Raw genomic sequence first — 25,579 nt, 5'->3', positions numbered from 1 at the left:
TAGCAAAAAATAGATAAATACATATATATTTCAAAATGTCAGCTGATTGTTAAAAAGAAAAAGAAATAAGTTATTTGTACTTTTTTTTTACTGGATTACCTCGTTCATCTGGGTTTGTAAAACTCTATGTACCAATTGGGTTCTAAATCTCTCCTAATGATTTTGAAACATCATGACCTTAGGGTTACAATAATTTCCCCCTTATCGAACTTCTATAATGATTGGGCTCATAATCAAGAAAAGATATGGTGATGAGGATCGATCTCATGTATAATTCATCAAATTTCTTGTATTACGTGATATATATGCCAATATAGAGAATTATCATTTTTTTTTTTGACTGGCGAACTTATTTATATATAGCAAGTTGTATTTTTGTCAATTGAAAATAACAGTTTTATTTACTATATTGGTCGTACAAAAATTTGATAGATTACTTGAACCCCATTTTCATTCACTTTATATATGCAAACCAGAAAAAAAGTGGAAAATGATTCTTTTAAGTTTGCATGATCTTATCAAGGACAAAATCTACTTTGACAAAAATAAAATGACATAATGGCCCATTTACTCCTGATTTGTTTTCTGTGTTTTGTGCAACCACTAGTTCTAAAACTAAAATTTTGGAATCAATGATTGAAACCGTGTCTGGTGATAATATAAGCTTAGTCATTTTCTGAAAATTAAGATAACATAATCATGTTTAGTTTGCTAATACAACTATAAAAAATAAATTAGTAAGTGGGATGTTGTAGTTTTAGATAAAATGTCAAAACAATTTTTATGCTAATAATTATTTATAGTATCTCATAAAGGACTGATTCATAAGTTATAATTTTAGAATAGGCCAACTACCAAACGCGTTTTTCCTTCTCTCATGGTTTTAATGTTTCTAAATAAGTCATGAAAATGTTGAGAAAGTTGCGGTAGAACTTATCGGTAAATTCACATCCTTATCTTTGACGTAAGGTGTAGAGTTTAAATTTCTCTCTTCCAACTCAAAATACTAATAATAATAATAACAATAATAACAAACATGTATCCTGCCGCGAAAAGTTCCTAAAAAGAATAGCTCAACGAAAAGGGCCAATATTTACATGCAATTGCAGCAAGAATTAGCGGAGACATTCCCAACTCCCAACTTCTGGTGTATTGTCACTTTGCGCTGTCACTTTTTGAACATTATATATGGTATGTAATATTGATAATATGAAATGGAGGTGGGAATTAACCCTGCCGAACTTGGAAAACTAAAGAGTCATATACTATCAAAATTGAATGTCATTTTTGCTTTTAAATACAGTCTATATATCTATATATATATCTATATATCCAGAGCATATCTATTGCCCATTTGCCAACAAATAATTTGAGAACTACCTAACCCTGCACGTTGCAAACGCGATTCCCTCTAAGCTTTTCAGAGCTTAATCATTTCTTCTTTTGCTTTGCTAGTCAACCGTTTATATGTGGGAGAGAGAAAAAAGCGCATCTGATGTGTAGTTGTGACCGTCATCTTTCCCTTCACTTCAAGATACATATTGATTCAATCAAGGTGAGCCCTAGCTATCTAGCACAGTTTCTTCCCCCAATTTATTGACATTTTCTCATTCTCTCTCTCTCTCTCTCTCTATTCATACACATAAATATTGATAAAGCTATACACCTAATTATTTTCATAATTTAGTTACTGATGATTAAAAAAAAAGTATACATATAGATGGTGCCTTGTACACATTCGTAGAGTCTTTAGTTTGACAGTCAAATGGTACCGAAAGTGTGATATTTTTTATATGGAGTTATAATTTTTTAGTATAATGTTACAGTACTAATAAAACAGCTTTAATGTAACATCATGATGGTAGACTACATTAAAATGTTACATATATTGAACTTGTATGATTGTCAAACTTAAAACATTTCCTATATATAAAAGTATACACACACATCCACAAAAGTATTTTCTAGGTAGAAACGTTGGGCTTTCTTTTCTGAGAAATTCCGAAAAGTTGTCTCACATATGTACTACATGGCCTTGTATGAGGGTACGAGGATTAACATTAATTTCTTTACCTTTCATCACCACATATATGATTTTGCTTATGTTTCACTCTAACTCTCCGGCAACTTTTGTTCCTAAATCTTTTTCATGATAGTCTTGTCCCTAAAATTACAAAAATTTGTACCTACAACTGAGGCCAACTTGTGCAGTATAGTTCGAAAAAGAATAACGCGTGAAAAAAAAAAAAAATCGGATAATTTTAGTCTTCATGATGAGGTAAGGGTAATAGATAACATCATGTGTATTAGTGACAAAGTTTGAACTGATTAAGAAAATATATTTTATACCATTTCATTTACCTTAAAAGGTAAAATCATGATAAAAATACCAACAGTTTAACAATCCTAAGTCATAATAAAAATCCAATGAAGCCCTGTTCTCCCCCGACCCCACTTACTTTAATTTATAAAGTGAAAAAAAAATTAAATTAAAGGCAAAAAAACTTTATTTTTTTTTTCAGTCCGAAAAATTTCTCTGATCTGCTCGTTTTCAAGCTTTTGAAAGGAACCCTGCAAAAGAAACTCAAAATACAGCCTGCAAAATGCGGGGCGTGGGTCAAGGGCTCATGTAATTCTCCATTCTTCACTCCACTACTGTTGTGTTTATATCATATCATCTTTGCTATAACCTTAAACATCCCCCAAATATCATTTCTCTCCAAACTCTAGATACATATAAATTTCTCTAACGTCAAAACCCTAATTTGGTCTATTCTAGTAATGGCCAGTTTCAGTGCTCAAAGGCCGTTTTTCTTCTTCACTATCATGGTCATGACGCTTCTCTCACTAATGGCAATCCTAAGTACTTCCAGCACCACTGCAGTGAGAAGCTACACTCTGGAGCAGCCCTCGCCTGTCGGAGGGGACTATGACGACACTTATGATCTTCGAGCATCGTCTGATCAGATCGCTAGTACTAGTACTCCACCGGGACCACCACGTGCACTGCAGGCTGTCGGTAAGGGGCGCGGTGAGCCGCCGAATTCTGGCCCTAGCCATAGGGGTAATAAGGCACCTACTTTCACACCATCCAAACATTGATAAATTTTCTTGCATGCTTACTTCCTTTTTTGTTCTTTTTTTTTTTTTTTGGGGCTTGTAATCTGGTAGTTCACATACTAGTTGATGGTTATTTCAGTTTGATTTTCTATTTAATTAGTACACTGATGTAAGGATTTTTATTTTTTTATTTTTTATTTTGGGAAATTTGTAATAGAGTTGTATGATTTTTTTTTTTTTTTTTTTAAGTCATTACGTGAATAGATTTTGGACATGCTTTTTGAAAGAGATATCCGCAAGTTTTTTTTCTTTAGGTTATTTATCCCGTTTCTTATGGTAACTTAGTGATTTGTCAAGATAGATTGATGATTTTATCTGATTTATTGATTGTGAATTGGTGATATACTTGTATAAATTAGTATTTATCTTTTATAAACGAATATTTATTGAAAAAGAGACAGATTTAGATTAAAAAGAAAAAAAAAAGATTTTTTTTTTTTTTTGGAAAAACTGTCCATAATTTTTACCCCTATGCACATTTTTTCTTTTTAGTGCAGAAAGCCGGCATAGTCGTTATATTTCCTAATAATGAACTTGATAATGTTGGATTAAAACTTCATATTTAGATGATAAATTCATGGCGTTTTGGATGTTCCGTGATTGGTACGAGATTAACTAGGAGAGTATAGGCTTCTTGCCATTTGTTACCGGTGGATTAGATTTTTGTCCCAGTTACAAAAGATTTCACCTTTTCTAGTAAAAATTCACTAAATTTTCTTGTGGTGGTTTTGCAAAAATTCATATTCGCTACATTTTCTTTTTTCTCTTCTTTATCCCCCATTTCTTTCTCTCCCTCTTTTCCCACACCTCGCTGTGCAAGCCTTACGTTGGCGAGCCATGACTAAGTCTGATTGGCACGAGGCGCTTAGTTAAGCGCCTTCTGACAATGAGTTATGGCCCGACAGAATAAATCTGACCAAATTTGGTAAGATTGAGGTGTGCGAGTATCACTACGACAAGCTATGATCGAATATGTAGTCAACGAGCCATGACCGGATTTGCTCATGTCTGTTTGGCTTGAGGCATGCAATCTTCACGCTAGTGAGCCTCTCAGGCTAGATTTGGCTAGACTTGCTCTTGCATTCAGCAGCCAGCGTGAGGCTGGCGTGAAATCCTCTCGCTCACGTTATTCATTTCCTGTCGCTGGTAAGAAAACACACAATTGTAAGTGGAAACACATCGCGCTCACTGGATATATTGTCTCGCCTCCCTGCTCGTCCGGCGAGGTTACCGAATCTGCATAGGTCAATTAGGGTGACCTACCAGGTTACTTTACTGATACGGGCAACTTATGATGTTACTGTCCGTAACTCACTAAATGACTTTTTATACTCGGTGTGATCGACCAACTTATAACAACCATGTACCAAAAATGCCATTGGTAATTTACCAGATGACTCAAGCGAGCCTTCCGCAGACTAAGTTCTAAGTGCTTCGTCCATTGAAAACAGCCGTGACTGATATGTGTGAAGGAAATGAAATAGAATTAATTAGTAAAAAGGAGTGATCATTTATATAATTAGAATCAAAAGTTCTTTGAGATATCTGTTAAAATCAAATTTATCACTTTATCAAAAAAGTATGAATAAGGTATTTAGGTCACATTTCTCAACGTAAAGAAAATTGGTAGTTTGCGTATTCCCCAATTAATTAGTACGTAAGTTAGCTTCGATTCAATTTATGCAGCCCGCATATATATATATATATATATATATATATACACACACACACAGACACATACACACTAAAGAAGGAAAATTAATAATTGTATTTGTATTTTTGTATTTGTCTACCTTAGTAGTTTTGATTTTTCCTATTTTGAAATTTAGAATAGGAAAATTCTTTTATTTAAAATTTGATTTGATTTGGGAAAGTATCCTAATGAAATCTTCTACATCTTGTATGTTTATTCAATGGAAAGGCTATGTTATATTTTCCAAACTATTATATTTCTGCAATGCATCTGATAGAGATCAGAAACTATAAAAATATAAGCGAGGCTAATTAATTTTGTGTAAGAGATAGTGCAATTATGAAAGATAGTATTGTTTTCACCCCACACAACTGACTTAACACTGGTTAGGCGCGATATCTTAAGTATATAATTTGTATATTGATCAAAGATAGCCTTTGAAATCCTCTTTCTGAAATGGCTGCGCACAAACTATCACTTGTATATATCTTCCGAAAGTTACTTGGTGTGGTAGATGATCACTAAGTTTCAGCTTAATCATCATATGAAATAATCTTAATCGGACGACTAGGATCTTGGTTTGTCTGAGAGCTTTTAATGCTTCAGAGTTACTCTGAATAATTGTTGGGGAAAGATCACTTGGATTCCAGAAACCCGGAGATGCCATTTATATTGTCTCATTCAATGTTGTAAACTTTACATTTATGTTGCTTAATTTACTTGAAAATATTTAATCTATTTATATTTGATGATATAGCCGTTTCTAATTAATTTGAGATTAAGGCTTGTATTTGTTATTATTATGTTTGATGATATATATTTTAATGGTATACCATATACCATGTAATTTGCTCTTATTTTTATTAATGCGATCCACGTGTCAACTCGATCGACTATTAATTGACATGTAGAGTAGAATGGAGCTTAGCGCACGACTGCACATTAGTAATCTACCATATTACGGGCAACTACGTACCATAACTAGTCTACCGACAATGGCCCCTAACTAGACTTCAAAAGTTATACCCAAACTAGTTTACACACACGTTCTCTGACATTGCAAAGAAAGCCAAATCAACTTTGTTTAGAAAATTGTAGGTAACAGAGTAGTTCTAAAACTTTATGATACTAAATAGGGTATTCTTACTACAGTTGTTAACCGAAAAAGAAATTCTAAAAGATCATTTGTAAGGGTAAATTATGATTTTATAAACTAAAAAATTAGTAAATAATGATATAATTTAGGGTTTTACTGGAGTAAATACAGTAAATTCTAGATTTACAAAATTTGATCATAGGGTAGATCCCGGATTTATCAAATTTGTTCATGGGTGAATTTGGAAGAGGCCCGGTAAATCTCAAAGTAAACCAAATTTGATCATTAGGTAAATTTGTGTTTACCTAATTGGTGTGGTAGATGATCACTAAGTTTCAGCTTAATCATCATATGAAATAATCTTAATCGGACGACTAGGATCTTGGTTTGTCTGAGAGCTTTTAATGCTTCAGAGTTACTCTGAATAATTGTTGGGGAAAGATCACTTGGATTCCAGAAACCCGGAGATGCCATTCATATTGTCTCATTCAATGTTGTAAACTTTACATTTATGTTGCTGACTTTACTTGAAAATATTTAATCTATTAATATTTGATGATATAACCGTCTCTAATTAATTTGAGATTAAGACTTGTATTTGTTATTATTATGTTTGATGATATATATTTTAATGGTATACCATATACCATGTAATTTGCTCCTATTTTTATTCATGCGATCCACGTGTCAACTCGATCGACTATTAATTGACATGTAGAGTAGAATGGAGCTTAGCGCACGACTGCACATTAGTAATCTACCATATTACGGGCAACTACGTACCATAACTAGTCTACCGACAATGGCCCCTAACTAGACTTCAAAAGTTATACCCAAACTAGTTTACACACACGTTCTCTGACATTGCAAAGAAAAGCCAAATCAACTTTGTTTAGAAAATTGTAGGTAACAGAGTAGTTCTAAAACTTTATGATACTAAATAGGGTATTCTTACTACAGTTGTTAACCGAAAAAGAAATTCTAAAAGATCATTTGTAAGGGTAAATTATGATTTTATAAACTAAAAAATTAGTAAATAATGATATAATTTAGGGTTTCACTGGAGTAAATACAGTAAATTCTAGATTTACAAAATTTGATCATAGGGTAGATCCCGGATTTATCAAATTTGTTCATGGGTGAATGTGGAAGAGACCCGGTAAATCTCAAAGTAAACCAAATTTGATCATTAGGTAAATTTGTATTTACCTAATAAATTTCAAAAACCTTAATTTCCATCATTTATTTGCTCAAAAAAAAAAAATTTCCATCATTTATTTTTGTACTGTCAAAAAAAAAAACAATTTACTTCATTAAAAAAAAAAAAAAAAAAAAAAAACTTTTATTTTCAGTCCAAGCCCAACTATTAATCTAGATGTTGCAGTTCTACCTTATGATCCACTGTTATATATGGGAGACTAATACAGTCAAAGTTTAACTTTTAACACACTTAATAAATAGTTACTCCTATTTTTCCTTCGAGTATGCTTTATTATTTTCGATCTAGCATAAAATGTTACTTAAAGAGCACTTTACACAAAAATTTCGAAGATGATTATGAATGCTCCAGATCAAAAGAAAAGAAAAAAAAAAAAAGCAATACCGAAGATGATTATTGGTTATATATTGGTCGATACAATTAGTTAATCTTTCACATTAGATAGGATTAGTTTCGTCTTCTTACAATTTGGATTTAACTCCAAAATATATTATTGTCTCCTTATTCAAATATATAGAAAGAAGGATTTGTAGTACTGTTTACACACATGCACACACAAACGCACATATTAATGCATAGACATATGTAGAAGCATATACATATATGTGTGTCAGTGTGTGTACTTAGAATATGCAAGCATAACATAAAAACAATGGATATCTTTTACACTTTGCATCATGTACGTTATAAATTGTTCAATTAAGGATGATAAGGCATATTATATATATATATATATATATATAATAAAGTAAGAGGAGACAAAGTCTTATCTAGGAGGAACAACATGCTTTGTAATCGAAGACAGAAATGCTTTGCGAAAAAATAGAAAATTCGGAAGAACATATCTATAATGATTCACATATATATATATATATATATATATATATATATGATCAAATGCAACTGGTTGGGTTAGAGATTTGGTCCAATATGTTTTGCCCCTTTTTTTCAGTGCTATTATGTTTTAATATGTGTAACTGTGTGCCAGCATACAACATAGAAGCAAGCTGGAGTGGTTGTAATTATATAAACAATCTTACGGCCATTTCTGAGTGTTGCAATTGTGTGGGGAAAAGAAGAGGCAAAAAGGAGACAATGACGATGGACTAAGTTCAACATTAATAGGGCCTTGAAGAAACAAAAATATTATCCTCAGCATTAACAGCTCTTCATTAAATACAACCTTGCTTCTTCTCCCAAAGTTCAGCAAAACTTTCTAGAAACTGTTTTTAGCTTTTCGGATCAAAAAGCTGCTTTTAAAAGTATTAGATGATTTGTTAGAAGAGTGTTTAGTAAATTATCGGCGTACATGAACTATGCAAGCTGTCACTTGTTTGGAATAAAAGTACTTAAAAGGAGATTTTTGTCTAGCTATAAAATTAGATGGGGTGATCTAAATGGTCACTCACTTGAAAATTCAAGAACACGCGACATTATTAACCCAAAAAATTAAATAAGAGCTCATCTTTGTCCATATAAATACCAATTAATGTTAATTAAAATAAATAAATAAATAATGTGTTTTTCTTCTTCTTCTTCTTCAAAAAAAAAAAAAGGTTCTTCCTCTTAAAAACCAGTCTTTTTGCTTAATCACTTTTGAAGTTTTATAGATTAAAACTGTGAGATTTTACTAATAAAAAGATGATCATTAATGCCATCACGTTCTCTATTCTCTTTATTATTTTGGGAATTTTGAGACCTATTAATAAAATAAAAAGGACCTGACCAATGCTACAAAGAAAGAGAGATTTAAAGTACTTAATATATATATATATATATCACTATAATGTAACTTTTAATAATTTAGGGACTAATTATAAGTTTCATTATAATCATACAGTCGAAATAGGTTTCTGGACGGACCAACTTTTCTTTCTCAAGAATGGTATTTATAAAGTAGTGGGTCACATTAAATTGAGTTTAATTAATTTACTTAGCGAGACATATTTAACGTGAGTAGGGGATTTTAATTTGATTATCAGATGAACATAAGTGCCCCCTTTTTATTGGTTTCGTGGCAATTGATGAGGCAGAAAGTGACACGTGTGGTCCAACCTCAAAAGTCAAAGAATGAAAGATCTTTTGGCAGGCAGCCTATTGGACTGGCGACTACCTTCCCCCATTGGGCATTCAACAAAGTCATACGGGCCCCACTGCATGCCACTACAATTTTGGAAACCGGGCGCATGACTCACAATATATATATATATATATATATTTATATTTGTGCCTTTTCTGGGTGAAGTTAAGCATATTTTTCTTGCCTCATATAGGTTCGCGTCTCCAACTAACCTGGGCGGTTTGTGGAGCCCCTTTGTTGGTTTGGAGAAGGAGACATTTGGTATCAGTTTCATCTTATATTGTGCCGCATAATGTCTATGTTACATGCACATTACTATCTAATATGTCTATAAGACTATAATATTAATACACCAAGCGATGGACCATTTCCTGTTTATCTTCTTATTTTTTAAGTCTGCAAATTATATATATATATATATGTATGTATGTATGAATGTCTATGTATGTATCTATATATGTCTGTATGTATGTATGGTCTCTGCTTTAAGGAATAGATGATTTAAAAGTTAAGCACATGTGTTAATTGGTGTACAAAGTTTGTTTGATTAGTTATTTCAGCTAAACAAGGAAAAAGAGATATACTTTTTAGATCCAAATTTAGTTATCCATTAATTATTTGAACATGTCAACGTTGACAGTTAAGTTTGAGCAACTTGTTCAATCTACGATAAAGGGGCTGCGCCTAGGTTATTGTCCGAATTATTGGAACTCCCTGCATTAAAATTTTAATTCGATCTTTCATGGTCAAGGTCTTCAATTTAGTGGATTTTGCCATGGTCAACAAGGAAGCAGCGCTAGGGACAAACTTAATTCTCGTATCCACTTGTTGGTGTTAAAATTATGTAATTTAGGTCTTGATTTGTTATTGATCAAGTTGGAAGTCACTAGAGCTTGTTGAACTCTGTAGATAACTTGTGACATTGTAATAACTTAACTAATTAACTTGTGAACAATCATTTAACAAGGCTCCCAATCCATGAACTCTCGTACTAGTACCAAACCTTTGAACTTTATATATATGCCCAATGCATATCCATTAAATTCATATAATAATGATAGGATAAAATCTGGAATATCAACTCCAATACCAATTTTACCGTACCATTTACCGATTGACATACATGTGAGTTGTCATTTTCTTATTATACTATAAGAAATTGCACCTTCAGCAACTAAATTTTCAGTGACTAAAGGCTTGTAGTCATTAAATCCATCTTTTACCGACTAAAATTTAGTAGTAGAAATATTTAGTGCCAAAGTACATTTTTCGTACCATATACATCAACAACCAACTTTTTAGTCGCAATTGGGTAGAAATAGCGACTAAATGTGTTTAACTGCTGGGGAACATTAATTTTTCATTGTCCTCCTATTATATGCCTTTTTTTAGAACTAACAAGGATCAGATCAAATGGTCATAATTGTTTAGCACATAATCTTTAGTTAGATAATTGCTTGCCAAAAATATAACAAAGGTCTGTTAAAAAAGTGGGCGCAGAAAATTGTTTGAAGCAAAGAAAACAGAAAATAGAATTGGGTTTGAGGCATATGGAATACTATGTTTAAGGTTTTATTTGCTCCCACTAAGAACAATTTTACTAATGGGGATTTTTTTGACAAATTACCTTTAAATTACAACAAATCCCGAATTCAATAACTAACAATATTATTAAATTTCAGAACAAAGGATGAAACTGATATCAGATTACAATCTTTATTTATAGCCAAAATCATGTATTTTCATGAATAAATGCAACTGTTACAACAATACAACCTTTAATTAAAATGTGTATTTTCATAGTTAAATATAACTGTAATAGTACAACAGATACAACTTTTGATTAAAAAGTACATTTTAATGAAAAAAAAAAAAACATAACTGCTGTAACAGACATATATATTAATAACAAATATTTATTTTGATCATTTGATCGCACCCAATTAAATCAACGGATCATATGACTTTCTATATTTTAAGAGATATTACAATCACTCTAACAAGGTCATCCAGAAATATTTTGCTTGTGACTCACGCATGAAGGAGTTCCGAATCAACAAGTCAATAGCGTCATTTATTTATTTTTTCTTATAAGAAATTGGGCAGGAGAAGCATACATGAAAACCCAACACAAGACGTAACCTACTTGCTCTTATAAGTCGACATTAGCCCATTGAGTGCATACCTTAAGAAGAGTTTGAGAGCCATATAATAAAAGAATATGTAGTTTAGCCATACTCGATCTCTAGCAAATTTCAAATATTTTATCCCCAGTCAATATTGATGGCTAGATGTTATATATATATATATATATATATATATATATGGATACTTGTACGTATAAAAATCTATTAAAGTATAAAATTATTGTTGGCCAACTTCCTAACAGCTTAAACTTTTAGGATGAATTGGTAAACTAACATAGTATCAGAGCAGGAGCTCCTGAGTTTAAACCCCTGTAATTACACTCTTTATACCAATTTAAATTGTCATGTATTGGGTCTTTAATATATCTCGAGCTTAAATATATTCACGTGTTGAGCTTTCTAATTAATTTACCCATACGATTTTGTCCATTGTCCAGCTCACACGTGAGATGGAGTGTTAAAGTATAAAATTATTATTGGTCAATATCCTAACAACTTAAGCTTTTATGATGGATTGATAAACTAACAAAAATAACCTTTGTCTTTCTCTTCTTTCTCTTATTACCATAATCAACGTTACGTGATTCTTCAAGTAACTTTTTTGGGTACGAAATTGACTAGAAATAGTCATTTTAGTTTCCATCTATATCTATGTGTAATATATTATATAATCCCTAATATATAGGCAAATAGCGGTCATATATAATTATTTAGACAAACGATGGTGGTAACTGTTGTCATGTACAACTAAAAAGAGAAAATCCAGATCCAATTAGAGGCTATAGACTCTACTCTAGCTAGCCAAATAGTATTGCGTAATCATAATTATCTCCTTTTTATATTTAACCATTAACGTAACAGCTCACTAAACTTCCCTCCTCTTTTCAACTTCTTTCGGAACTCTTTTCACACGATTAAATCAAATATTAGGTTTTTGGTAATTGGTCATGAACATGTGACCATATATGTAGCTCTGTCGAAATGACATTATAATTTTTATTGGAAACCAACCCTCATTGCCATTGGGGATTCATTAACCCGTCATATAGTCCAAGTGGACATATATGTGCCCCCAAAACGCGTTTTTTTTTTTAATAAAAAAAAAATTTGAGTACCCTTTTTGGGGCATTTTTCATTTATTAGGTTAGAGCCAAATGGCAGGCGAATTCATGACAAGTAGTAGTCCTCTACTAGCTAGCTAGACCAATTCAACCTTTGAGGGAAAATTTATAATAAATTAACGCAATAAGCTGTTAAATGAAAATATTAATTGCGGGTATTAGCGGAGCCTTTTAGATGCTATAAATATTTGACTTTTTTGGACTCAAATTATGCAAAAGCCAGAATAATGTATTGCTATATAGAGAAACGCCTTTCAGAAAATAACTGACCTTTTCTCTGTTGGTCACCATACAGGTCCCGTAAAATCAATCGAGATGAAAGCAAATGGCCTAAACACCCATTGGTTAAAGAGCAACAACTAAAAAAAAAAAAAAAAAAAAAAAAAAAAAAAAAAATCAGAAAAGATATACTCTTCATTGTAGAAGAAAACGTCGATTCAATAAAGGGAAATATGGAGATTACAAATTGAATAATCTCAACAGAAGGAAATAAAATCAGCTGATTATTCAAGCCCTGTGTTTGTCTATATATACATTTCACCTCTCTTGTCTCTGCATCTAACAAAAAGAACCCCACAAACAAAAACTTACAAAGAGAAGAAGAAAGACCCCAAAATTGTAAGAAAGGATATGAACTAATAAATTAAGAAATGTGTTCTCATCTCATATGTAGAAATTAAAAAAAAAACAAGAATATTATATGTGTATATATATATATACATATTATATGATCAGTGACCAACACCGGGGCTAGGGACAGAGCGGAGACTCCGGTCGACGGCGATGAGGTGGCGGGCAATGAGCTTCTGGTTGACGACGTCTGCGTGGCCTTTCTTGGTTGGAGCAGAAGAGGGCACTCTGCCCTTTGGAAGGGCACTCAGAAACATAGACTTGTCCGAAGATCCCATGATTCTGTCCAGATTCTTGTTGTCTTTCGGCTTCAACACCACAAACTTGTTTCTGCCTTCGGAGCTCGTCACAAAAGAGACCAACAACACCATCAAAACCACGAGTGCCAAAGCGCTTGAGCGAGCCATAATCAGAAATAATATTAAACCACTAATAGTAGTGTAGCAATATTAGAGAGAGAGAGAGAGAGAGAGAGAGAGAGAGAGAGAGAGAGAAAGAGAAGAGGTTTTTGTGGGTTTAATTGATAGTTGTTGAATATTTGGGGGGATATTATTTATGGGTTGTTTCGTTTGTGCTGTTTTTTGGGGAGTTTTGTCTGTGTAGTAGTATCTATATATATAGTGCTGATATTGTAGGAGAGAGAAAGTCATGCACCGCCGAGTGCCGCGTGAAGGTTGGAGAGAGAGAGAGAGAGAGAGAGAGAGAGAGAGAGAGAGAGAGCTTGGAGTAAAAAGGTTGGAAGAATTAAGGGAGTGGCCAAGTCGAGGAGGAAAAATATAGGAAACTGGGAATTTGAGGGGGGAGGGGAAAATTGGAGTCGTAAGTAAGAGTCAGAGTGGTGATGTTGCATTTTGAAGTCTAGTGTCGTATGAATAACGACCACGTGGAGGCCTAGTTTGGTGGGCAATGACCAAACGGATATGCCGCCTGCTACTGTTTCAGTGTTTTCCCTCTAGCTTCTTACAACCATACTCTTATACACATATATACACGTGTGTGTGTATATATATATATATATGTTATCCATATTTATGTAAATGTACATCCACCGTCAATCATCCCCAAACTTCAAACCTCTTAATTAGCTGCTGTTACTCTTGAGCCTCTGCTAGGTTTGTATATGTGTGTGTATCTATGTATTTAAGTAGTAGAAGAGGAATTTTGAAGGAAAATTTTTAGGTATTACTGCCATGTAATAAAATAATAAGAGATTTATATGTGTAAAAAGTTTATACTTAGATTTAAAAAGACCATTCACCATTAATAATAGTAATTAGATTATAAGGTTTGAGCTTCAATTATCTTTAATGTTTCTAGAGACAAATAGGTTACAATGTATTCTCAAAAAAAAAAAAAAAAAAAGAAGATTGTAATGCAGCTTGGATGGACTAAAATAGTATAAGCTAAATCAAGTGTGACACAAGGAATTAAAATATAGATTAGGTTAAGTACGCGTTGCATTATTCTTTTCTTTAATTAATTTATTGGGTCAAACTTGTGATATGTTTCCTCTTTTAGTGAATCATATGTGAATCTTTTACTTTAGCTATGTGTGAAGCACATTAGTGTACCATTAACAATCGACAAAATACAACTACTTTTGTCAAATAATAGTAAAAGATTGATTTGTAGTTCTAGAAAATTATCTTTCTTTTAGCATTAACTATAATATTAAGAAAATAAGATAATTATTAGATCAATTCTGGTTGGCCATAAATATTTACTTGCCCGCCAAATTTCTTAAATCTAATAAAATCGAGCCCTGAAATTAGAAGAAATCTCTAGTTAGACAATGAGTAACTCCCAAATCAAGAAGGGAATGCCTAGTTTGGTGTCGGCATTTAATTTAAATATCAAGGAAAAAATAATGTGCATTTAAATATCATAATGCCATCCTTAAACTTAACGTAAAATTACAATGCCTAGTTTGGTGCACATTCTTCCTTAAAAAAGCTATATTTATATATTTTGAATTGAAAATTTGGAATTATCATTAATAATTCACCAGAAATTAAGACTAAATCAGGTACATAAATTAATTACGCTTCGTTTTCATCGACTGTCAGAAACATTCTCCGAACCCCAACTGCATAAATCAGCTGAGCTATTAAGCTCACTAAGCCAAGCTGTGGCTTGAGAGCTAAGAAGTCAAAATCCGTGAAGCAGAAGTATAGGATCTTATTGGTCCCGAATAGACGATATAGACGATGAAAGAAAGAAAAAATATTTGAAAACAAAAAGAAGAGATATGCTAACATAATAATATGTTATGTGCTTTATTCGTTGAATTTGTATAAAATCATATAAAAATTAAAAAAATATGCAGATTTAATTGTTAAAAAAATCTGATCTATCAGTATACTAAGCGTATCAGAATCTCTCCGAAAAGAAAGCACAAGATTTCTTGTCGGAGAAAAACATGTTTAAATGTGAATAAAAATCTACCAAATGATCTTACAATGAGAGTCACATTGCAAAGTTTGACAATCCATTGATCTCATGGCTTTCAAAGTTAGGTTCTTCTATTTTGTCTTCTCTAGTTCACCTTTGTTTTGAGTTGGTATCATGTAAATATTTTTCCATGAGAATTAAATTATTCCCTTAAATTTCTTTCCTTTTATTTCTTTTTCTTTCTTTCTTGCTGTCTGTAGACGACTCACAATCACTTCTTTTCACAAAATTTGACCTTTGGGATTGCCCATTATTCACCTTTTAATAACACATAAAGATATGGGACCGGGATTGAAAGAGACAGTCTCCTAACCTTCACTAGTCAATGCAGAGAAATTTGAGAAATTTACGTCTTAGTGTTGGAAACATTTGTGTTTAAGCCATGTAACGCGAATCTTTTCTCTCTTATCTTCGATTTCATGTTTTTTGTTTTTTTAATGTTTTTTCCATTTCGGATTTCCACTACTATTGTTTCTTAGGTTATATGTTATAACAAAATTGACCAATATCATCTAGAATAATTTAGAGTTCATTTAGTTTATAGATTTGAGCAGAAAAATTTAGACATAAAGTTAAATTTTGTGAGAAAAATATTGTAACAAAAAGGTTTAAATAGTAATTCAAACCTATAAAACAAACACATATTTAAAAATATTAAATGAATTCATATTTTGCCTTTTTTTATTTTTCTTTTTTAGATTCTTTCACTTTTCTAATAATGCTTCTTTTTTTTTTTTTTTGGTAAATAAGCTTTCATCCAATAATATTTCGTAAGTTTTGTGTCATGGCCAGTTAATTTCCATCCATGAATAATGTAAATGAATTGATCTAGCCTTTTTCTTTTCCTTTTTTTTTTTCCTTTTTGTTTTGGGGGGTTTTACTAAATTTTTTGATCACCACAACAATGTAGCCCAAAAAGAGAATAGCGAAAAAAACTAACAAAAGATATTACTTGGATTTACATATTCGAGCTTATTACTTTTTCACTTTTTGGAGATCAGAATTAGAATAATATATGTGGGCACCAAACCCCTGCCGTCACTTACGCTTTCCTTGTCATATCAGTAACACAACACAAGCTTAAAAACAATTAAACAAGGTCAAAAAACCCAGTTGTTAATTACAAGTATTATATCACAATTTGCCGCGGATTTGATTTGAAATTTCTTTGTCATCTCTTTGACTATATACGGCTCTTGAAATGCACCACGTAGTTCTTATAGATGACTATATATATTAGATCATGTGGGATTGTGATTAAGACTCTTTCAGATCAAAGCATATAATTAAGAACAACATACACTTGTTATATAACAAAGATCATTACCCATTTTCTTTTCTTTTTTTCCTTTTTTTTTTTTTTTTTTTTTTTTTTTTTTTTTTTTTTTTTTTTTTTTGATAAGGGAGTAACCCATTCTCTTTTGAAGTTACAATTAACCACATCTTCATTTAAAATCGTCCTTTTTCTTGAGTATAAATTATTTTAAAACGTCCTTGGAAGCTTATTTTGTGAAAAAAGGGGTCATGTGGGTACGAGGTGTACCATATTCCATTGCATATATTGTACATGGCATGTACGATCGATAATATGTTAGAGAGTGTGACATCATTATTATTTCTTCATTCAAAGCCTTTAATTATGACAACCTTTTTCCTCTGAAAAGTCCCAACATTTACATTTGTTTTTCCTAGTTAATTAGCCGGTGAGTATGGACAAGACTTAGGCTTCAGGGGCACTAGTGGGGTACCAAACAGCCATTAATAAATGAGGGAAGGCAAGGATTGAACGTTTCATATAATTTTCTTCATGAAATAAGCCACGCATGTAAATATAACCAAATATGCTGTCTAGCTTTTTCAAGCCAGCATGGTTCAGATTCAAAATAGAGATCGAGTAATATCCTCACCATTGTTACCTCATGATGGTCAAAGGCATTGATAATTGATCAACATATTTGGGTTGGATATTCTCACTAGTATTCGGTAGAACTACAATACATGAAGATTTTCAACTGTTAAATGATAGAACAAAATGTTAGAATCATGAGCTCCACTATATATAAGAGATTGGAAATTCAACTCAAAACATTAACTTAATAAGTGGAGTAACTCAATACTCCCTTATAAACTTATCATAACTCTCATTTATTGTCAATGTGAGACTTTATTTGCACCTCTAACACAAAAATTGTTTATGGTTGAAAAATTAAGAATTGTTAACCGTAACATAATAAAACCTGTAAAAGTTTCGATGAATCAGATCGTTTTAAAACCTCATCTAACGGTTGAGATTTGAGCTGCATATACATATCCTAAAAAATGAAATGTACTACAGCCATGTTCTTAAATTTTAGTCAATCACAAACTCACATAGCAAATATATAGGAGAAACTTTTTTATAGGGGAACATTCTACATGTGACGTTTTTTTATGGATAAAAAGAGACAGTGGTATTCAGTCATATCCCTTTTCTTTTCACCCTTTCTTTTCATGGTTAAAAGTTTACATGTTAAATTTGAGTCATAAGTCATATTTTTCCTATTGTAGGCCAGAAAGTTTTCATTTTAAGCCAAGGGTATGCCAAAATGTGTCCTACAACTATTATATACTATACCGTGAAAAAAATAGTTTAATGAGGTTACCACAGCTTCTTGGTTGTTAAGATACACGGTTAATAATAGTTAAATGAGGGCAGCAGGGCTACCTTTTTTGGTCGTTAAGATATGTTTCATCTTAATTTTGGGTCTATTTTATAATCTAAAACTAAAACAAGATATATTAGTGGGGAGCAGGCCAAGCGACATGACTCCTGGAAGTTGTAGTGTAAAGCATATACACAATTAGTTAAGATATTGTGACAATATGAAGAACATGTTTAAGAAATTAATTAATCTTGTATACTCATAGTACCGGTCCAAATATCGTAGTTCTTTCTGCACCAAAAGGTCAAATTACACACACACACACAACAGTTTTCAATAGTTACACTTCCGTTGGTGGTTATTTATTAAATATACAAATTTAATGATTTGACATGATAAAAATTTAATCTCATTAATTATTATATATGTGTTAAATATATAATTTATTACAACAGTTAGATCAATAATAATTACTGGTGGATACATATTAGAGTAATTATTAAAACCATATGTGTGCGCGTGCGCGTGCGTGTACCCGTTCTCACTCGTTATTTTCTATCTGTGGTTACTCACCAAATATAGAAATTCAATGATGTGCGTGCGCGTGCGTGTACCCGTTCTCACTCGTTATTTTCTATCTGTGGTTGCTCACCAAATATAGAAATTCAACGATGCGACGTAATAATAATCCAATCCCATTAATTGTCATATAACTTTTTTTATTAGCCACCAATTAATTATAACCGTCGGATGAATATCACATAGTTAAAACAATAATATTTACTGATACTGATAAATAAATATTAGAGTGACTATTAAAACCACATTTATATATATTTATGTGGAATGTTTTATATACGGGTATCGGGGTAACTTTATGCTTAAATATTTAAGATTTGTTAACTGTTTTTCTGCAGCTGGAGCGGATATATTAATCAAGCAAGTTAATATAGTTTGATAACTAATTCCTTAGAACCAAATCAAAGAATGATGATCAGAAATTCATTATTGCTATTATTTAAAATGGAATTATCGGTTAAGTACTAGATATTATGCGGTTCACCATGATCTAAGCAATCAATTCTCCTCATTTTTTTTAAAAAAAATTATAACTGCAATAACAAAATTGGCGGTGGTTGATGAGTTTGAGTGTTTGACCTTGTGATCATGATTGTATGATAAATCTCTCTATAATTTTATATCTAATCCATACATGTATGTCAATGCTGAACAAGGTATGGTCATGTATTGCTCAATGGGAGTTTTGAATTATTATTTTATTCAAGGCTTAAAAGGGAATATTTTTGGTTTGTTTAGAGAAAAATCAGCAACATTACTAGAGTGAGACATCATTAAGTTACGAAGAAACTAGAAACCCCAATATTAACAATATTTTAATATTGTTCCTTCAATATCCAAAGAAAATATTTTGGGTGACAAGCCCTCATGGGTCTACTTCGTTTCTCTGAATTTCATAATATTCCATCATTTAGTATAGGGTTAGTAGGACATCCTTGTTCCTTATTTCTCCGGACAGCTCTTATTTTCTTATAAATATGCAAACAACAGTCACAAAACTAACATGCAAACCCTTATATCTATATAATATCCTCCCTTTCTCATCGAAAATATCTAATTAAGTCCTCAAGAATTCTTCTTTTACTAATGAAAATGTGTACTTTTTATAAACTATAATATAGTACCATATAGTGCCCTCTTGAACGTTTTATTTTTTTTAATAAATGGGTGAAATTTTGTAAAATTAGCAAAACGACCTTTTTTTATTAACTTAATAGTCAATTATTAATTAATTTAGTGGTCAATCACTAATTGACTTAATGGTCTATCACTAATTGATTTTATTTTATCACTGATAACTCGTTAATTTTTTATTATTAGTCAATATCAGTTAATAATTAACTAAAATCATTGATTGACTTTCTCAAATAAAAAAAAATTGACAATTTATTTAAAAAATAAAAATTTTGGCCATTTATTAAAAAAAGTCATAAAAAACGTTCATTTATCAAATTTTCCCAAAAAAGAAAAAAAAAACAACATGTCAATATTGAAGAAGACTCAAAAAGACTAACCAAATGAGAAAGATGGGATATGCCTACACGATGTTTTCCATATGAGTGCAACTATATATATATATATATATATATTATGTTTACAATGCAGTTTGCATGTATACGCGTTGAATATGTAATAGTGTCGGCACAGAATATTAATGGTGTGACAAAGAAGAAAGTGTGGGGCAGAAAATAAACAAAGGTCCTTGTATTATTCATATGTCAACACTTGAAGAGTTTGTCTCTAGACAAGATTTATCCGCTGCCGTCGCCGAAAGGCATTTCCAAGAGAGACACTACTTACTTATTTATTCTAATTATATATAGTCTCGTTCATTTTACGAATCGAATTTTCAATTCAGTTTTGTTACAGTTAAAAACTCTAAAAAAAATCACATTTAATTTTTTTTGTTACAGTTAAAAATTCTTAAAAAATCACATCTCATCTCGAATGACAAATTATATATATATATAATATTATGTATATGTCGCAGTCTTGCAGAAGAAAAATCAGCTTATTTGTTCTTTTTTATATGTGACTTGTTAATAATATTTTATTCCAAAAAAAAATCTAAATATATACGCATGAAATCCAATTTAGTCTAGTAGAGTGTAAAAAGGCTACAAATTAGTGCATGCTTCGAATGTTTACTTTACAATTGGATGATGAATTCAATGATGCATTGCTTTCTCTATTCCCAAAAATTGAAAAAAAAAACCCTTCGCTAATGCTTTGTATCAAGATATCATCATCCTTTGCCACGTGATTTTTAATGATTTTTCAACTGTCAATCAACTCAGCCTTAATAACATTTGTTGCTAATTCATAAAATTATAAAACGGGAACATTTCCTTTCAATGGATATATATTGTTCTTTGGGATGAATTTGCCGACTCCTTTATTTATCTATTTATTTATTTTTCCCTTTTTTCAAAAAAGGGATACCAAAATTGAAGCTTCCAAATGAAATGCAATACTTTGACCTAGCCATCAATAGCCAAGCAATCTGCTAGGGAGAATGTTTTGTCCAAACCGCTTTTTCATCTTTTTTTTTTTCTTTTTTTTGTTTTTGCTTGAAAATATGTTAAATTCATTTTATTTTAGACTGATTTGCCCAGCTATGCCAGTCTTTTTTTTTTTTTTTTTTTGAATTTTAAAATGGAGATTTGAACGTTACACCTCAAGATGGAGTCAGATAAAAATAATAACCATTAATGTTTCTCTCTATTGGCTTACTAATAGTCATATAGAGAAGTGTTTAGCTGAAATTGGACGAAATATGAACCGTAAACTGAATCTTGATATACCTCAGAATACTATATTTTTGTTACCGCGAGATATATTGGCAGCTGCAGATCATTTGATTGGAATGAAGTTCGGAATGGATATACTTAACGATATGAATCATTTGAAAAATAAACGTATTCGTTCTGTAGCGGATCTCTTAACGTTACACCTCGTGTTTGTTTGCTACAAGAGTCACAAGCGTTACGGAGTTCTTGATACAGTCAAACAGGGCTTTGGCCCAACAATACCTCTACAAGAACCTCATACAGATTTGTACCTCCGTTAAAAAGTTTCTTGTTGCATCTTTTCATTCTTTCATTCTTTGACTTCTCTTTTTTTTTTTTTTTTTGGAGCAAAGATGGGCTTGAGCTGAAAGAAGAAGAAATTATAAACAATTTATTACTTTTCTACGTCAAACTGTCATCGAAGCGTTTGTAGTCCAACGGTTAGGATAATTGCCTTCCAAGCAATAGACCCGGGTTCGACTCCCGGCAAACGCATGTTTTTGCAACTCATTTTGAATTAAACAGGTCACTTTTCTTTGACCTTGTTTGGTCTACTTGTATGTCAGTCAATAGTAATGAATATGCGACAATCAAAAGTGTTTTGCTTCAAGTCTTGAACTTTCAAGCACGTATAATTATTTAATTATCTGATTTTTTTTTTCTCTTGTTTTACATACATTTATATATGTCTTCGACTTAACTTTATAGGAACGATCATGGTTAGTAATTTATTTTTTTAATTAATCACAAGCATACATGTTTACACATATATACACACACAGAATGCAACCTTATCTAATAAGCTTTTATAAACAAACGAGCTCTTTGCAGGACGCCAATGGCTTGAAAGCTAGTGTAACTAGATCACTGTCTAGGAGACAATAATAGATAGTACTAATTTAGTTCTTTTCAAACTAGCAAAAAATATCAAAGAAAATTTTTCCTCAGTGAAAAAAAGGATTTATTGTCTAAATCAATAGTCCATAAAAATATTCATGAAAAACAGTACATAAAAAAGATCACACTTACTTGTGTCCAACACTCAGGCTATATGATTATTTTGATCCATACTCAGTACAGGCTTTTTGCATACAAATGTTTGCCAACAAAATGCCACTTTTTCTTTAGAAAAAAGAAAAAAAAAAAATCTTCATATAGAATAGAGATAAGGGGAGACTCATTTGGCATATCACAGAGATGACGCCCGGTAGCTCCTTGTGCTGGTGATCAAAAAATCTGTCTAGGGATCTCTAAGAAAGAAGAAGAAAAAAATTTAAAATATTTAGACGGGCTTGTCACAGAAGTTGAATTCCGAGCATTACTTCCAGCAACATCAATTTCACCTTCCAAGACCTTATGACATTGAGGGTCTTTTAGTATAATCACCATCAGAACACCACATTCCTAGCCTCATCATATCAATGGCTTCCTCCACATGATCTTTCATATCTTCACCTTGACACTCAACTACATCCATCAGTCGATTTTCGAGAGTATTCTGTTCTAAAAGACTTAGCATATGGACATGCTCTGAATGTGGTTGTGAGTAGTCCAGGATCTTCCTACCACAAATGATTTCTAGCAAAACAATCCCGAAGCTATGCACATCAGCTTTCACTGTAATCCTTGAGTTCTGCCACCCCGGTGCAAGTTAGCCTAGAGTTCCTCGTGCCTCGGTTACCACTTGGCTCTCCTCTCTGTTGATCAGCTTAGACATTCCAAAATCAGAGATTTTTGCATTGAAGTTTGCATCAAGAAGGATGTTATGTGGCTTAACATCCAAATGAGCAATTTTGTGCCTGCATTCCTCATGAAGATACATTAAGCCTTTCGCTATATCCGTCGCAATCTTCTTTCTCATGTTCCAATGAAGAGTAGCATCTTGGTCTCCAGAGAAAATCCATTTGTGTAGAGAACCTTTACTCATATACTCAAAAACCAACATCCTATGATTTCTATCAACACAAAATCCAATTAACTTAACCAAATTAATGTGATGTGTGTTGCCTAAAGTCGCCATTTCTGCCAAGAACTTCTCTTCCACCCTTAAGAACCCCTTTAAACACCGTTCCAAAACCGCCTTGCCCCAACTCTTCGGAGAATTTTTTGTGGCCACATATAATTCGTGGTATGAGAATCTCTTTATTAGAATTTCTGATGATACTTGCTCAAGCAAACCATGATCCAAACAATCATCAATCTTCCTCTTTTGCAGAACCAACACACACACAATTATCATCAACAGAACTAGTAGGCATGCAAAAGTTACCAACAGATTTAGGCGCGAAGAATTAGAATGGGAAGAAGAAGAAGAAGGCGGTGGATACGGGGAAGGAATTGGAACATTCACATGTGAGTTTGGGACCCTCATGTGTAGAGAAGAGTAGTATTCAAGAGGTTTTGGAGATGTCATAAGAGTGAGAACATCTGCAATAAAAAAACAGTAACCTTTTGCAGTAGAAATCTCAAACTTGAAGAAAGAAGCCTTGCAAGATGTGTCTTTTTCTCATGTTTCAACGCAGCTATCTTCATCTTCTGACCCTGGGATGGCTTGACGTTCATCAAAGTAACAGAGACAGGAAAGATGTCCAAAATTCACAAGTCGGTAATGATCAGAAGTACCTTGTGATGGCGTGTCACGAGCCAGGAGGCGACAACCGCGATTTGGGAACTGGCTTTTGATTGGTTCGAAGTACTGAGAGCCATCAAAACTCTCAGGACATGTGCAATTTTTGCCTTGGCTGCAGACCCCATATCTACCGCCCTTAAGAGGGAACTGGCATTCGTCTTGTCCATCAAGTGTAAAGGCATGAATTACCTTCCAGTACTCATTAGGCTTCCATCCATGGATTCTAAGACCTCAAAAAGGTCTGTTTTTATCTCGGTGTCACAAAGAGTGTTACAACACTAGTTGAAACACATTGAGATTATGTTAAGTGTTTCGGATTCAGAAACCAGTAAATAATTGTGCAGAGAAGTAAGGCAGAAAATAATAGTGCAGAAATATAAGAGACACAAGAAATTGATATCGCAGTTCGGTGCACACACCTACATTTGCAGGGTCACGTCTAGACAGTGAACAATCTACTAAGATTGAAAGATTACAAACACCAAAAAGGGTCTTACACACTCAAAGACTCCATTCTTAACCGTATCGCTGTTGTGTTGAGTCTCCTTAGAGGACTTATCTAGCGGACACCACCCAACTTTGTAACGTTTCTTCACAGTCAAGTACTGACATGCACCATAAAGATAGTCTGCAAGATTTTTCACTTAAAACACAAATCTGTCACAGACACTGAACTCCACAGAATGATCTGCACAGTACCCACACAAAAGAACCTTTGTCAACCCTCTACGTACACCACCAAACCTTACCACCTCATCATAGCTGATCACCCTCTTCAAAACCAAATTAATCACTACAGATTCTTTCCATATAACATCTCTAATCAACCAGCAGAGTCAACCAAATCAGCCACTAATCAATCTCAGTAAAATCAGTCCAAATCTAGAAAATCATTCTAAATTTAGTGCAGCTAACCCAAAAGAAAATCCTTATTTCTTTGAATTCATACTACCAATTTTCAGCAAAAATTATCAATTAAGTAAGAGCAGTCCTAACAACCTCCATCATTATCCGGTCTCAAAAACTGAACGGCTGAATAGTTGGAAATATCGAAGGACCTTGCAAGCTACGGCGTCTCCCGTAGGAGAACGTGAAAGTTCACGTTCCTGAACTGAACATAGCTCAAGTTGTGACCTTCTATTTTTGAACTTTTGGGACGGACAAACAAGGACCTTTTGCATAGGCAGACAAGGATGCACCACTAATTTCAAGGTAAAACAAGCCACTGCTCATATTTTTCGAATTATTTTGGGATGTAAGACTCTGGCCTTTCATTAATACCTGTCCATCAAGAAGGGTATCCGTTAAATGGCTAAAAGACTGCCATACTTTTTCACTGGTTGCATTCAAAAGCACCAAGTTTCCATTATGCGTAATTCTCAT

General features: G+C 32.6%; 2 protein-coding genes and 1 non-coding gene across 3 annotated transcripts; 1 reads left to right on the top strand and 2 right to left on the bottom strand.

Moving 5' to 3' along the window:
- Positions 1 to 12,893: 12,893 nt before the first annotated feature.
- LOC21388329 (precursor of CEP14) lies at positions 12,894 to 13,754 on the bottom strand. The gene has a single exon (XM_010108309.2). The coding sequence runs from the start codon at positions 13,511 to 13,513 to the stop codon at positions 13,208 to 13,210; it is 306 nt and encodes a 101-aa protein (XP_010106611.1). The 5' UTR covers positions 13,514 to 13,754; the 3' UTR covers positions 12,894 to 13,207.
- Positions 13,755 to 21,990: 8,236 nt separating this feature from the next.
- Positions 21,991 to 22,062, top strand: TRNAG-UCC. The gene has a single exon. It is a non-coding gene; the product is annotated as a tRNA-Gly (tRNA).
- A 1,156-nt stretch (positions 22,063 to 23,218) lies between these two features.
- On the bottom strand, positions 23,219 to 25,579 carry LOC21388328 (G-type lectin S-receptor-like serine/threonine-protein kinase At5g24080). Its single transcript, XM_024172388.1, has 6 exons — positions 25,478 to 25,579; positions 25,255 to 25,368; positions 24,910 to 24,969; positions 24,694 to 24,801; positions 24,190 to 24,403; positions 23,219 to 23,994 (listed from the first exon to the last, which is right to left on the bottom strand). The coding sequence occupies exons 1-6, from the start codon at positions 25,577 to 25,579 to the stop codon at positions 23,219 to 23,221; spliced, it is 1,374 nt and encodes a 457-aa protein (XP_024028156.1).

The sequence above is a fragment of the Morus notabilis genome, unplaced genomic scaffold, assembly GCF_000414095.1.
Source record: "Morus notabilis unplaced genomic scaffold, ASM41409v2 Scaffold1503, whole genome shotgun sequence".
NCBI classification, from domain to species: domain Eukaryota; kingdom Viridiplantae; phylum Streptophyta; class Magnoliopsida; order Rosales; family Moraceae; genus Morus; species Morus notabilis.
The sequence above is the reverse complement of the archived record's forward strand: the minus strand, read 5'-3'. Positions and strand labels throughout refer to the sequence as shown.